The sequence below is a fragment of the Anser brachyrhynchus genome (genome assembly GCF_964034855.1).
Source record: "Anser brachyrhynchus genome assembly, chromosome: 15".
NCBI classification, from domain to species: domain Eukaryota; kingdom Metazoa; phylum Chordata; class Aves; order Anseriformes; family Anatidae; genus Anser; species Anser brachyrhynchus.
The window spans coordinates 6,829,994-6,845,934 of NC_137733.1; the positions used below are offsets into that span (position 1 = coordinate 6,829,994).

General features: G+C 45.7%; 1 protein-coding gene across 2 annotated transcripts in view; it reads right to left on the minus strand.

The window, feature by feature from the left end:
• Positions 1-15,941, minus strand: part of AXIN1 (axin 1) — an 81,748-nt gene that overhangs the window by 33,923 nt on the left and 31,884 nt on the right. For both annotated transcript variants that reach the window (XM_080557226.1, XM_080557225.1), the window contains exon 3: positions 3,874-4,014. In XM_080557226.1, the coding sequence (XP_080413352.1) occupies positions 3,874-4,014 (141 nt within the window). The remainder of the gene's footprint in view (positions 1-3,873; positions 4,015-15,941) is intronic.

Genomic DNA, 15,941 nt, shown 5'->3' on the forward strand with positions numbered 1-15,941 from the left:
AGTGCCCAGGCTGGGCAGGCAGGTGGCCTGCTCTGCTGACAGTCAGCAGCCACTTTGCGGGTTCACTGGCCCACTGGATGAACCAAAGGCAGGTGGGGAACTGTTGTGCTTTGGTGGGCACCCACTGATGACATCTACGACACAGGCTGGAAAGTTTCTTGTACAAGATATGACAGCTCCCGACATTCACAGTGAGACTAAACGAGCCTCCTGGAGGACTTTGTGTTTACAGCACTGCTGTTAATAAAATGGTCTCCTAATTCTGTAAAACTGTCATCTTTCGCTTACAGAATCAAAGGGTTTCTGCTCTACAGAAAGACACTTCACATTTGAACTACTAAAAAACAGACCAAACATTGAATGCTTTCCCCAAAATCTTTTTTTTTTTCATCACAGAGAAGCAGCAACAACAAAGTCTCAACCCATTTTTAATTCCTTTGCACATCATCTTTAAGGAAGGTACCTCACAGGTGAGATGCACTGCTCTGTCATGAGGGCAGTAACTAGAAAAGGCAGAAAAAGATTTGGAGGGGGCTTATCAGTATAAGTTGCATAAAAGTGCAGTGGTCACCAGACCTAACCTAGAACTGGTGGTTATTATGTGGTGGTAGCTTCCACTTCAGCATAAGAATATTCTGAATTTACAGAGGCAATTCTTTCACTGACAATTGTCCAGTCAGGAGACAGGCTAGTACCCACCCCACATTCTGTGACGTTTATTAAGAGAAATCTATTGAAGGGATGGAATGCTAAATAGTGACTCTAGAAAAGTTGTCAGCCAAAATCTCTGCGTCATCCTGAGAATCAGCAGAAAGGCCTGGTGCAAAACTGATCCCCTTTTAGGGAATCAAAAGTCTGGCTACAGAGTACTGTCATTAGCAGTGCACAGATGAATGGCCTCACACTTTGAACTCCAGTTCTGTGATGAATCTCTTAGGCTAACTTATAGTTTTTGGCTCCCCAGAGCCAGAACTATCAGGATTTTCATGTATTTGTGTTACAGATGTCAAAATTTTGGCAATTTCTTCACAAAGGGGAATGGCAGATGCTGCTTTATTCCTGAAGCATATGGCAAGTGCATTGTCCTCACTCTCTGCATCACTAGACTTTTGCAGGTGGATAATGTAATACAGATGGCCTGGATTCCTAGGTACCTTTATGAAGTTTCGTGTTATGTGTCTGGCAGTGAGATGACAACACTGTAGCTCCCTAGAAGGCCTAGTTCTGCAAATAAGAAATGGCCCCAATCCTGGGCAAAGAGTAATTTTGGTTGGGAAGGACCTCTGCAGGTCTTTAGTCAGCCCCACACACAAAGCAGGGCCCACCTTAAAATCCAAACCACACAGAGTTGTGCCGGCAACACCCTTCCAATGACCCCACAACGCCAATGCAGGTAGACACAGATACACCTCTGAGACATCACCACCGATCTTTCTGAAGCTCAGTGCTGTGCCAAATATGCACTATTGTCCTGTGACAGCAGTTTGAATCCAAAGTACTTCAAGGCATGGTGGACAGCTGCAATGTGAAAGCTGTGGGTTTCTTCTTTATTTTTATTTTAATCACTGAGCAATCTAATAATTAGCTATAAAGTTGGATGCTATAGAGAGAACAGGCCCTTAGGGCTCCGTAAGTTAGTGTAATTCAGCTTGTCCTCACCAGCATGCCTGTCAAGAATGAATGAACCAAATGAATGGGCAAGTCAGATGTTGTCACTGTAGTACAACCAGGGTGAGTTGAAAGATCAACTCATTTGCACATTCTGAGCTTCTACTGTTGCACATGGTTTTGAATATGTAGAAAACCCAAAAGTTGGATGATCTATTTAAATGATCACTCAAGAAAATTCCTAAGGGTGCATGCATTTCCACACATAGAGCTGACACAGAAGGCAGACTAGCCCAGTAAGATGTCTCCACTGGGGAAAGCATACCCTGAATTCTCATTTGGTTAGTTTCTCAAAGTTTCTCTTAGTTTCTTCAGTGCTAAAAGGACTGATGCATTGGCTTGGCTTACATTAAGACATGGCAGCAGGTATCTGCTAAACCTGCAGAAACTCTTTTCTCCTGGAAAGAGTCCAGCGGAGGGCCACACAGATGATACGGGGCCTGGAGCATCTTCCCTATGAAGAAAGGCTGAGAGACCTGGGTCTGTTCAGCCTGGAGAAAAGAAGACTGAGAGGGGATCTCATCAATGTTTATAAACACCTTAAGTGTGGGAGACAGAGGGATTTGGCCAACCTCTTTTCAGTGGTTTGTGGGGACAGGACAAGGGGCAATGGCCACAAAATGGAGCACAGGAAGTTCCGCACCAACACGCGAAAGAACTTCTTCACGGTGAGGGTTACGGAGCACTGGAACAGGCTGCCCAGGGAGGTTGTGGGGTCTCCTTCCCTGGAGATATTCAAGGCCTGTCTGGACGCCTACCTGGGCAGCCTGCTCTAAGGAACCTGCTTTGGCAGGGGGGTTGGACCCGATGATCTTTCAAGATCCCTTCCAACCGCTATAATTCTGTGATTCTGTGATTCTGCAGCAGAGGGAGGAGGCTTCCATAGGTATACGGGGCCTAACCATGATGTGGAGACTCCTCAGTTTCAGTTTTTAAATAGTTCTGAACCACTAAAGCCACACAAGGATCATTTCAGTTGTGAAGTATTCTCACAAGAACATCTGATTAGATGAACTAGCCGAGAACAAATGGACCAGTCTTTACTGTCTTGCTGTGATATGCACAGGCAGAGAGCTTCCAAACCTGTGGTAACAAACCAACGGGTAGCAGAGCACAGCCTGGCTGGAATGATGATGTAAAAGATCCTACCTGACCTTCAAGACCCATTCTGCCGCCTCAGCACATGCATGCAGCACACCCAGCTCATCCAGCACAGCCCACGCTGACGCGTGCTTGCCAAAGGCTGGCAGCTCTGCAGGACCCTCTGCCAGCTCTGGCTGAATGGTTTCCCAGATGCTGGGGTTCTTGAGTACACCTTCAGTGGCACCTTATAGCCCAGCTACAGAGACTTAGTCAAATTACATTTTGCCTTCAAAAGCTTCTCAATCTACTTACTCTTTCTACTACATATACTCAAAGAATCTGGTATTTCCTTGCAGTTGCTATTACAATGTGCTTTGATGGAAAAGCTGTTTCCAGACAGGCCCAAGGCACAGAGCAACTAAGGCAGCACTGGAATTCTGCAGTGAGGAACATGGATGTAAGCCCAAGTCCCCCCAGTTGTAGGTACTGTCCTAATCCAACTTTTCCTTCTGATTCATTATAAAAAAAGAGGGTAATTGAACACAGAGATACAACTACAGTTGAGTTCTGCCTTAGCTTTGGATAAGAAGTCTGAGGAGCTTCCTGAGCTGTATTCCAGCAAAACAATTACTAGAACTCGTCACGCAGCCTTTTTTTTCAGTAATCAGCCACCCAAATACTGTGGTTTGCAGGAACAAGTGGGAACTTTGAAGAGATAAAAGACATGAAAAAGAGCAGTGGTACAAGTCTTGATGGGGTTGTCATCTGAGTCATCCTGACAAGGAGGAACCCAAAGATGAAGAAGAATCCAAAGAGAGCTCATGTCTATTTGCACTTGGCAAGCAACGCAGCCGGAACTCCTTCATCATTTATTTTAGTTCACTCAAATCATTTGATGTCGCAAATATTCCCAAGATCAGCGAGGCTGCGTTGCCTGCACAGTGACAAAACAACTCAGCTTGACATGAAAACCAGAATGATCATGACCTTGTTGAAGTCAGATATTCTGCCCAATACCACCTGTTGCAATGTCACTCTCAGTCTAACACAGAATCAGCACCCCCACTAAAGAAACGAATACTATTCTCCCATTTATTGCCACAACAGATTACGGTTACTTACACGCTGCTGTCTGTCAGCGACATTGTGTCTGCATCACTGGACATGCTCTGCTGCTCGCTGTCGTTGGCACTGGTGGCTGGGGCCAGAGCATATCCCGTGTTGACATAGTAAGGGTTAACAGGCTCTCTCCATGACCCATGCCTGGAAGAAAAATGAAAATGTCAAATCAAAAGGACACAATCTTGACCCTACTCCACCGGCTTCTCTGCATCACTGGGCAGAAGGACTCTGTCTTTGAGCCCCAGCATTGGTGACAGAATAAGCTGTGTTCATGTTAAGTCGCACTGATAAAACCATGAATGATTTGACTGGAAGCAAAAGGGAATTCATAAAGATGATATTGTCAGAGTTGAAGAAAGACAGGGAACAAGACTATTATGGCAGAAGTCCAGTTCACATTAGGATTTATTGTGTCCACTGGTTAACTGCTTAGCATCGACACTTTATGAGCACTGCAGGACATGTAAAAGCAGTATCTAGATTATTAGACAGTATCTTTCTTAGTAAAGGCAGGCTTCTTTCTACTCTTCCAACAATGAACACAGCACACCAATTCTATGCTTGCTTCTACATCCCACCTTACTTCCCTCCAACATGTTTGCCAAGGTAGGGAGGTAAGTAAGAAATGGCAGTTGCTTACAATGCCGAACCTGAAGCTGACTTCAAATGTCACGCTCGGGTACATTAAACACTTGCAAATTCCCCCAGCAAGGACCATCTCATTGCACCTGCTTTTCCAATGGACAATCTGTCCATGGATCTACAGAGGCTACTTCATACACAATCCCATATGCCTTGTCCTCCAGACAGTTACTGAACATGCAATCTCTAGTATACATCCAACTCTAGTGCATCTCAGATCAGTCACGCCACACAGGCATCTTGTCACTGCAAGTTGTTTGAAATAGCCACCAGAAAGAGGAACAAGCTGAGATGTTCACACCAGCACAGCAACAAGCATCATTTAATCCCCCACTCTCCCTGCCTATCCCTCTGCATGAAGAGCAGACAGACATCAGTTTACGAATTCCTGGGTTTTCCAAGCTCTGTTACCAGCTCTGAAAATCACAGTGATGTTTTATTTCAGATTACCAAGTTCATCCGCGTGATCTTTTGTTTAGTGACTCAGCAACAGGCACCTAGTTGATGTGGCTCAGAACGGACCTTGAGCAAACCCTGCCAAGGAGCACATATCACTCAACTTTCGTTTCCCAGTTCTGCCGTGAAAAGCCTTTATGCAGTGGTCAAAGTCCTACAGGCAACAAGAAACAGTCCCTGCCCTGATGAGCTTTCCTTTAGATAAGACAAAACAAACAAACAAACAAAAAAACCACCACCACAACACCATAAGAAAAACAGACGGATGGAGTGAAGGTGAGGAAGACACCAGCAAGGGAAAAAGTAGGCAGTTTTGGTGTATTTTTACAGAGTACGAACACAGGACAACCATCACCTTGATACCACCTACTGGTCTTATCACACTGGCCACAACATGACACGAGCTGGGAATAGCAGACAACTCATTCAAAGTAAAGGCTTTCAGAATGACTTATTAATGCTATGGAATTTGGGATACCAGGATGGAAGCACTACCAAAGTGATTTAAAAATGAGTTAGACAGGGCTACAGCCTTTGGCTAGCACACTGCTCACACAGTTCCTGTTCACCCTGCCCTTCTGCTCCTAGAAACAGAACCAAACAATCTTCCTTGTAATACAAGGGGTCATGGACACCACCACGTTCACAGGTCACTAAGAAAAAACGTATTGTTTTAGGCCCATTATGTGGTCAGTTAGAGGCTATTACCCTCCTATTCTCACAGAGAGAAAACTATTACTTTGCTTGCCACAGAACAACAAAAACCCCAAGCTATTTCTCTGTGGATGATGGAGCTTAGTGTAGTTGCAGAGTAGTGTAAAGAACATCTCAAACGGAGTCACCTGAGGTTTTCCACTGCTGTTTGTGGCACAGGGAGTCTTGTGCGGTTTTGCCACTCTGATGTAGAACAGCGTCAGTTGGGTACGAATGCTAACCTGAACCTTGGGATGGCCAGTCATCGTGGATGTGTCTGAGCACACAAACCTTCTGTCCCTTTAAATGTGCACTGAAGCAGCCTTATTTCTAACTTCCATCAGATTTCCAAACAGATTTCCAGGGCAAGTATTTAAGACAGGAGATAATTTGAACAAGTTCACCCCAAAAAGCAAAGTGTAATATGTGAAAACCTTACCACCACCCATCCACCAGTTCTCCCCTTACACAATGGGCAGTTCTGAAAATTAAATGAACACTGTGCCGTGTAACCCTCCTGTCAAATCTGATATGACAGTTGCGTGATGGAGGCAGGTAAAACCTCTTAAATTGAGCTGAGAATGATGGATAGGTCAGGCCTTCCCTGCGGGCAAAGAGAAGGAAGCTTTTTGGATAACCCAATTAAAATATAACACCAACTTCTAGTGGACATTTTGCCAGGCCTCTCTGGAAGTGGTCTGGATTATTCTAGCACTGTATTAAGAAAGCACTATGATATACAAAACAAAATGCACAGATCAATCAATTTCTCCTTTGTATCCACTGGTCACTTCGAAGGGAAGGAAAACACCTCCAATCTCCCCAGATTAGCCCTGCTGATACAGCAATGCTTTCTGCTGGGATATCAGTGGTACACAAACCCCGTGCTGTTTTTTTTTTAATTGCTATAACCTATACCTTCCCTTTTGGGAAGCGGCAGAATTGGAACCCGCAGCATTCAGCACACTCTGTGTGGGAACAGACTTCTGTTCCTGCTTTCTGGAGCTTTTCTAGTGCGTCTACACAGTGGAAGCTGCAATGCATCCTAGGCCTCCTATGTCAGCCCTGGCCCTGTGCACGGCAGCTGCTGTCTTCAAAGCCGCACGCGCTCAAGTGCTTCCCTCTCCCAGAGGCCAGCGCAGGTGTTGGGCTGCAGGGAGGGCAGAGGAGGCCCTCCGCCGAGCCCTGCAGGAGCAGTGCTTTGTGCTGTGGTTGGAGGCACACCGGGTCCCTGCTGAGCTCCTGCAGCCGAAAGCCAGCGCCCTGCCTGTGCGTGGCCGCGCCAGCCCAGCGCTGGGCCCTGCAGACAGTGGGAGCTTTGCAGAAGCCAAGGCATCAGGGCCGTGAACCGTCCTTCGCTTGCAGCCATGCATTTCCCCGCCTCGCCCTCGCCTTGGCTCAGAGCTCTCTGGGGCGGCAGAGCAGGTGGGCGCGCACAAGAGCTGCAAAAACAACCAGAAGTAGAGTTGAGGGCCAGCTGGGTCTGGTGGAGGGGGAAAGGGAGGCAACCCCCATCCCCTCCGGCGGCACAAAGTGTTTTAAGAGTTCATTGGGCCCGAATCTGAGGCGGCCGAAGGAATTCCTGCGGTAGCGGGGACAAGAGGGGCGCCTGGTGGTCCCTCGCCCCCGGGAGCAGCCGGGACGTACAGGCTCTCCTGCAGCGCCCAACAGGGCCGTGGGCTTTCCACTGAGAACGCAGGAAAGAGTTTGGTCACAACTGTTGTATTTAGCTAAAATTACACACTTAAGCGTGTATACAACAGGGATTACTTCCATGTTAGCTCTGCCTCTAATACATCAATGCAAATGTAAACTTTCAGTAAGCATAAGTACATGGAAAGGGTATAGGATTTCAAAGCAATCATAACAGGTTACATTACTTTTGAGGAATCCATCTGTATTCAATCCTTCTCTTAATGTTCCCTCTCCCTGACAACTCTCTTCAGCTGGCTCGTATCACCATTTGAATGTTTTGTGCTGTGCCTCTGAAGATGGCTTTCAACGTCTATTAGCAGGGAAACATTAAAGGAACATGGAGTCTAACAAAAAACTGGTCACTTCTGATCTGGGAGGGGAGGCTGCTTTAAAAGGGATACAGACACACTCAGAGCGATTTGAAATGTCAGCTAAAAACTTCACATACCGAGCTCTATGTGCTGATAAGGGCAATAAAAGGAAAGGTGAGCATTTAGTTAGACTTCAAAAAGATTCCTGCAGACTTCCGGAATTCACTTTAGACCAAAAATTCAATTATATTTTTAGAAATTAACATGTAATGTTTCACACACTGCAGAAACAAAGCACTTCTCTTCTGCAGCTCTCAGTTGTTCAGCCCTCAGAGAAACCACATACGGAACAATTCTAATAACGACCACAGTGACCCACGTAAGTCAGCTCGACCAGCCGCCTCTCCTTTTCGTACAGCTCTCCGCTGATCTTTATTAATTCCATTAACGCTGACAGGGGCCAAAACAGTTTCAGAAAACCAGTAAGCATCTCCTTAGGGTTTCCTTCTACCTGTTCAGAGTTTATTTTGCATGTTCTCTTGGCTGTATCCCTTTACCTAATAGAATCACAGAGTGAGAAGGGACCTTTAGAGATCATCCAGTCCACCCCCCCTGCCATGGGCAGGGACATGCCACACTAGGCCAGGTTGCTCAAAGCCCCGTCCAGCCTGACTGTGAACACTTCCAAGCACTCACACCGAGACCAGCACACAGAATTTTGAACGTGAGCACCATCAGATCTTGGAGCTTCGATGTGAGAAGAGAGGTGAGGGCAGGAAGAGTGAAGAGGCAGATTACATGGAGTTCTCAATGCATCATGAGTCTCTGTGGGCATCGTTTCCCTCCCAGCTTTGGTCTCCCAGTCTCCTTTACACAATTCCAAGCTCACAGCTATTTCAATTTAAATCAAAGATACAAAGTGCCCATTTTTTGCCAAACATGCTGCTCTTTGCTCTGTTTGAAAAATGTAGGTCTGGCATGCTCTGGAAAAGAATTGCATCACCTTTAGCATCCACAGTGGGAGAGATTCAAACATCCTGTTTGTAAAGCCAAATACCCACGACACAGTTCTCAACAATGATATTCTTAATCCCGTGTCATATTCTGAACCTTTGGTCCTCAAAGGTTGGGTGAGCTCTTTTTCCAACATGGGAGAAATCCCATTTTCTAGATGGCTTGAGCAATAAGGCAGCTGATGATCATCCAAACTGTATGAGTTGCCTTGGAAAGCCCTGAGCTGCAGGAGGAGTGTGGACGGGGCTACGTCCCAGGGAAGGACATCCCAAAAGCCATGCTCTGCAGAAACTCGGGATCTCTCTTTCTGTCAACATTTCCCACGTCCATTAAAAAAGCCACATACTTCCCTCCAAGAAAAAAAAAAAAAAAAAAGCTTTCAAATTTTTCAAATTGACCACTTGTTGAGTCTGTGACTGGCGAGAAATATTCAAACAGAGCTCTCCTACCTCCTTTATTTACACCTACCAGCAAGTGGGCAACTGTCACATCCTTCATGCAATACCACATTTTGTTATCACAGCCAGTCAATCAAATTAAAAGGTGCACTCGTTAGCTTATGATGTATGAGCTGAAGCATATTTAAATAGCAGGTGCTGACAACAATGACCGAGTGGCAGGGTCACCTTTAAAACAAGAGATTTGAATGGTATCTACAGAGAAGTGTGACTTAATTACATTACTCTACCAACTCAAGCGTTTCAGTTTCCAATCCATGGTACCATCTACCACAACCAAGGGTTGCACTGTACTGGGTATACAACTATTAGAAATGCCCCAAAGCATCCACAGCGTTCTCCAGTAGACCATCACTAGTGTGTTTTGGAGCCAAGAATGAAACGTCTACGAAGATGCAACACTAAAACCTTTACTCTTGACTGGATTTAACCTGCACTAAAGACACAAAGTCTAGTCAGGAGGTTAAAACTGGGGATTCAGCTGATAATTTGATTGCAAATCCTCAGGGTTCCTCCACTCAAAACTCTTCCCAATTACCATAGGCAGTCAGATACTGCTGTGCATCTGAACTTCATCATTGCCCATGTCAAGCTAATCCCATGTGTTCTAAGCAAGGGCAGCTTCTTCAAAGATGGCATCAATTCTGGACATGTGAATCTGTTCTTTGAGGCATCCAGATGGCTCTCACCAAGCAAGTTCACTTCTAGCTCTGCAGCCTGCGAGCACAGCAGCCCGAGCACTCTGTAGAGCATTACAAAGAAACCAGATCAAAGTTCTGTCTTATACAAAAAAAAAGAAATCTGAAGTTTGAAAAGCAACAGCAGCCTGTCACTTGTAGGCTTAAAGACGACTTCTGCATGCTCCACCTATCGGGGAATTTATGATTACAGTCTGGCTTTTAAAAGCTGATGAAAAAAAAAAGACTCTCTTTAGCACTCCTTGCCTTTGCAAATCTCTATCTTCTTCCATGGTTACTCATCCTCCCACACTGGAGGAAAAAGGGAAATAAATAAAAACTTAACTAAAAGTACAGATAAGGGCTCTTCTCCTCTTTATTTCTAAGGCATTCGATTCCATTTTAGGAGTACACCGAGATTATTTTATGGGTAGCTTCAGTAATTATTGCTAAGCATTAAAGCACAACCACAAAACCTAAACCCAAGATCTAACAATCTCAGTTTCCAGTTTCTAACTCCTTTGCTTCTACCAAGGACATAATGCTTCTCAAGACTAAGGTACAGAAGACGCATTCATTGAAATCAGTAATTTAGATCACAGGATACAGCAGGGTGGGTGAGAAAAACGATTTAGATTTTGTGAGAATCTAGGAAGGAGGCTGAAATAAAGGAAAGAATTTGTTTGCTTAGTAGGCAAATAAAGACTAAATGGGCTAAATATTTTGGCTGCACTGCCCCATCACCAACCTAACCTTCTTAAGAAAGGATTTCAGACAACATGGTGCAACTACAGTGTTCCACGGAAACTGAAGAACAAGTCCCTTGAGACATCTGACCATGCTTCTATAATGTCAGCCCTCCCAGCTCCTTCCTGACAGAGGCAAGCTTACGTACATTCTCAGTTACCCCGATGTAATTATGTATTTCATCCACTAGTTATCCACTGTAAAACTGTTTTTGCCACACAATAAAGTCAAATCCTTCCTAAAAAAACCACAAATCTTCCCTAGAATAAGACTGAAAAGCTCACTTACTTAATAGCGCAATGCACAAGAAATTAATTAAAGCAAAAGAAAAAATATGGACAACACCATGTCTCACATCAATTAGCAGGCTGCTTGGATCGTATTCCTGGAATAAAGTAAAAGTAGCAGAACATTTTGTTCTGTATCTAGCAATAACAGGTATCTGCTCACACTCATTGCAACATATTAGTCTGAATTTACATCATAATGTAGCTTTTTAAAGAAAATTATGAGATCATTAGTATCAATTCTTTTCCATTATGAGGGGTTGACATTAAATAGGGAAATTTTCTATAAAGTACACAGGATTTTTGCCTGCATTAGTTGTGATTTGACAAGGACCTTACTTATTTGGAGCAGCCTGACTCCATCAGTCATTCAAAAGGCTCTATAGTGACCTGAGAAGCTACTAAAACCAGGGCACAACCAGGTTTCCCGTGTGCATTCTGGACACCCAGGGCATATTGCTCCCACTCATAAGCCACACTTGCCTCTACCCATTGCGTGTTGGACAATATGCCATAGGAGAATTTGTATTTTTAATATTTTATTGGAAAGGAAAGAATCCAGCTCACGCAAGGATGTGGTGAACATCAACACATGTTGCCAGAAAAAGTTGTCTTAATAACTAAGTTTGCGACTGATATTAAACTGCATCCCGAAGGCAGTGAGCAGAACTTGAAGCTGAGGAACAAACCCTCCTGACACCCCCAGGACACAGAGGGCCTGCCCAGGATGACAGGTGCGAGGGGAAACATCGGGACAGAAGCACCAGTGCACTCTGAGATCACATTTTGCATTAAAATAAATACACACGTTTTCAAATCCCAGGGCCTTGCAGTGTGCACAGGAGCTTGGGATCCCATCAGGGGAGGGATGCTGGGCAGGAATCTATGCTCCCAATGTGCTCCAGCTGCCCAAGAGCCTGGCTGGGCACCAGCCCAAAGGAAAAAAACAACAATAAAATGAGTGGGGGTGAGGGCATGCTCTGACCATGCACATGTGCTCCCCAGGGGCCATGGGGCTTGCTAACTTGGACACATGCACTCAGGATGATAAGGCAGCCTCCTTCCCACCTGTTTAAACTGAGAACTGGGGAAAAATTCGTCCCCAGGTTGATAGGCGAGCCAGTTAGCAAAGCAGAATTGACTTCTCAGAGTGAAATTGCATCTATGGGTAGTATGGCCAGTGATATGTATTGCTTAAGTGGGTGAACAAACACAGCGGCCATTTCAGACCGCATGCAGCAGCACCAGCTCCCAGCTCTCCGCTTCCCCAGGTGGTTTTCCCAGGTATTTGGGTAAATCGGGGCAGGCACGGAGGAGAAACCATCTGGACTGAGTTACGGGGCGCCCTGTGTGGGATCCTGTGCCTTCGCCCCACAGTTCCTTTTCCCTGAGCACGCAGGCAGCTGGGGGATGTACAGGGGCGATATAGGAAACTTCTCTTCCCAGAAGGGGCAATACAGTGATCGAGTTGCAGATGTAAAAATACCAGTGAACCCACCAACCATTCAAAGCCCTCCGCACCATGCCAAGCAAGCAACCATCCGTCCCCTCTTCCCAGCTTGGCTGCAGCTGAGGATGCTTCCTTGGCAGATGAAACACACAGCCGAAAGCGTCTCCCGGATTTCCAGACACCCACACAGCGCAGCTCCACCCCAGAGCATCCCCCTCGCCTGCTCCGCGAGCTCAGCAAGGGCCTTCGTGAAGCAAATTACTTCCAAATGCCTGCCTCTGAGGCGCGGGGAAACGAAGAAACACAGGTTTATACCTGGCTCTGCTCGTAACCTAAAGAAGGCAGCAACTCCACTTTAAAACACCACTGCCTGCAAACTATCAAATTAATCCTGGGATTTCAACAGCTTTTCTTCATTATTTTTCATCTCAACCAAACCACAAATTTACTTAATGACTAAACCAGGCAAGCGAGTACTTTGTTTTCCAGACAGCGGGAACCTTTCTAACGGGATCCAGGTTTTCGGAAAACGCGTCCACCCAGTGTCACGCGAGGCAGAGGGTACATGGCGGAGATGTGCTGGCTGCGATTTCCCCGCCAGAGCCACCAGCACGGCAGCTGGGGTCGGTCCTGACAGGCGGCAGCAGCGCGCAGCACGCGCTGGGCTGGGTGAGTCAGTGCCTCGAGTCGGACCCAGGGCCCAGGCAGGAGGAATACAATAAGAACACTGTGTTCCAGGAATTACTGAATAAAGAAGAGAGCATGCTTTTGGCTAGCGGGATTCAGCGCTATAATTCTGTCTGCCGCTTTTCTTCCCTGTCTGAAGCAACATTGTTTGTCCACGCTTCTCTGAAATGGAAAGTATTTCCTCTTCCCTGCTCGTTCCAAAGAAAGATCTGAGGAGGCCTGGTATAACCAGGCATAACCGGGGGTTCTCCAGTGCCTCGGCTACTCCTTGCCAAAATTTCTGCTCAACAAGAAAGGGCTTACAAGATAAATTACGAGCAGATTTCTCTGCAAGCTCATTAACTGAAAACCAGGGCCTGTAGGATGAGTAAGTTTTTGGACGGGACCAGAACATCCAGCTTTGGCCAATGACTGCAGTGTGTCTCCTTCCCTCCTAGGCACCTACAGAGCCTCTCGAGCATTCGACGTGGGACGGGGCAGGTATGCGCCTACAGATCTGGGGACCACACGGGAATTACAGAGCCTTTGGAATCAAAGGGCAAGTCAGACAGTCCCAGCTCAGCTCTTCCTTATGTTGCTGAAGCTTTTCAGGAGGGTATAAAATCCAGAAACGCAATCTGTTCTCCATATTGCTTTCAGGGATACATTTCCTGACACTGAAATCAAAACAGCAATGTTGCTGATGGCTGAAATGAAAGGGCAAGATATGCAAATCAAGCAGGCTCCATTCGATAAGGACTAGTTAAACTTTGACATTAAACTGCCGGTTTGTATCGCTGGGCCACTTAACATGGGCTGAGCTGGACAACCACAGACTTAATGGCCACATTTAAATCTTCATTGAAACTATTAAATGAAACTCAATAATCATTACCAATGTTGCCCACAAGCTTGGTATTTTAATGAAAGTGCAAATTTGGGTGGCAAAAGAAACAGGTTGATGTCATACTTTGAACATCTATGAGGCCTGCGACTTAGCTCCTCAAAACAATCTAGGTTTGAGCCCCAAGAGCTTTGATGGAGGCCTACTGATGATGAGGTGCACAGGACTACTGAGGATCTCCTAGCCATAACCCTGCAAAAAACCCAACTTTTTTTCACTGAATAAGGTCTGCCACACCAATGCGCATGAAGCAGAGAGATCTGCCTCCAAGCACAGTCATTCACTTGCGTCTTAACTCCTGAAGAAAGGAACCAAGAATTCCACCGGCTGAAAAAGAACCTTTGGGGTGACCAAACTCCATCCCCAGCTGGTAACAAAACCAGAAACATGGAGGGCTGGCAAGACCTGGCAGAGATATAGCTGAGTGTCAGAATTTTTTAAGTTTCCCAGAGGGGAGATTCAGCTGATTAGAAACATCCTAATCTTACCTCTCCGTGTATATTAAAGGTCAAGCAGTGGGGTCAGATTTTGGCAGCATAAATAAAAAAAACAACTCAGTAGAGCAACAGACCCTTCACGAAGACATTTCATACCTTCACATTAACGATTTCTGCAAAGGCTTATTTAACTTCACTTCAGATTAGGGAGCGCATGTAAGTTTAAAGCCAAGAGACCATTAGATCAGGGCAGGAAAGAAGACTTTCCATAGGAGACTTCTGCCTCCACTCAGTACTTTATAACTAGCGGGAGTTCGTATGCATCAGCTGACCGCCCCCATGAGATAAGCAGGTCTCAGAAGTACAGCACCACGAAACAGCTGCTCCAGTAGTTCTCTGGAGGTTCACAATTCCCCAAATGGGGTCGTTAAAGGATACTTGTTGGATCGCATTAACAAATAGCAAGCTGTAGCAACAGCGGAATACTGGCAAGCTGCAAAAAGCTTTTAAACTTCCTCTGTCATTTACTGCTCAGCTCTGAAGAGATGTCAGCATCAGAGTAAACATATAAATCATAACTCAGTCTCCTGGTCTCTACTGGGAGCCAGTAATCTGACGTTCCCTTCTCCACTTGCGCTGACCTGGCAGACGTAATGCAGCGGCTGGGGCAAGGTTGGGGCGGGCTGAGCGATATGCTCTTTTGGCCAGGTCCGTCACGGAGCGACAGCAGTGACAGGTCCCCGGGGGAGCTGCAATAGCGACAACCAGAAGGCACGAAACACACAGAAACTGGTCTAAGGGAGACAGAGACCGTTAAAAAGGATCTTGCCTTTTTGATACATACTTTTCTTTTTTAAGAGTTTAGCAGATTAACAGCAAATAACTTGCTACTGTGCCCCAGAAAATACAGAGGGAAGTTAGTCTTGTGAGAGTGTTACTGAATCTTCCTTTTAAACTAATGTAACTGTTTTAGATGCAGAGTGAAGTCTTCATTCACAGTCCTGCTTTGGCACAGTCACCTAACCTTGCATCCCCAGCAAGACCTGGAACCCAAATAATCCGTTGTTGCATCAGGATCACAGGAGGTCACATTTTAAAACGACTTATGAAGTCAGAAGACTCAGTTTTTACTTTCTTGTAGCTGTACTTTCACAAAGAGATCTCGATTCAGTGGCTGACTGGCAAACCAGAGAATTCAGCAATAAGATCGAGATCGGAAGCATCTGAAGCCAGCCAGCACATGTCAATTAGCAATGCTGATTAACTGCATATACCTTGAACGTAACTAGAAGGACCCTGGTAGGCACGCTCAGCTCCCAAACATGACAATATTTCCAGAGGTATTCTTAAATAGCTCAGGGTGCAAGAATCTTCTGCTAAAGAAGGGAGGGCAGGGAGGGGAGGGAGGGGAGGGAAACAACAACAAAAAAGAACTGCTTAAAAACTAACTGCACTGGAGCTAAGAAGGTAGCTCCTGAGACAATACCACAAGCTCCAGCTAAACCAGAGGAGAGATGAAATACCTTCAACTTTTGCATGAGAGCATTAGGGAAGCTGTTGGAGGCTTCTATGTGCTCCTGCCCATTACTGTGTGTAGTGGGTTTACGTGGCAAGGTTTTGGTATCAGGGGG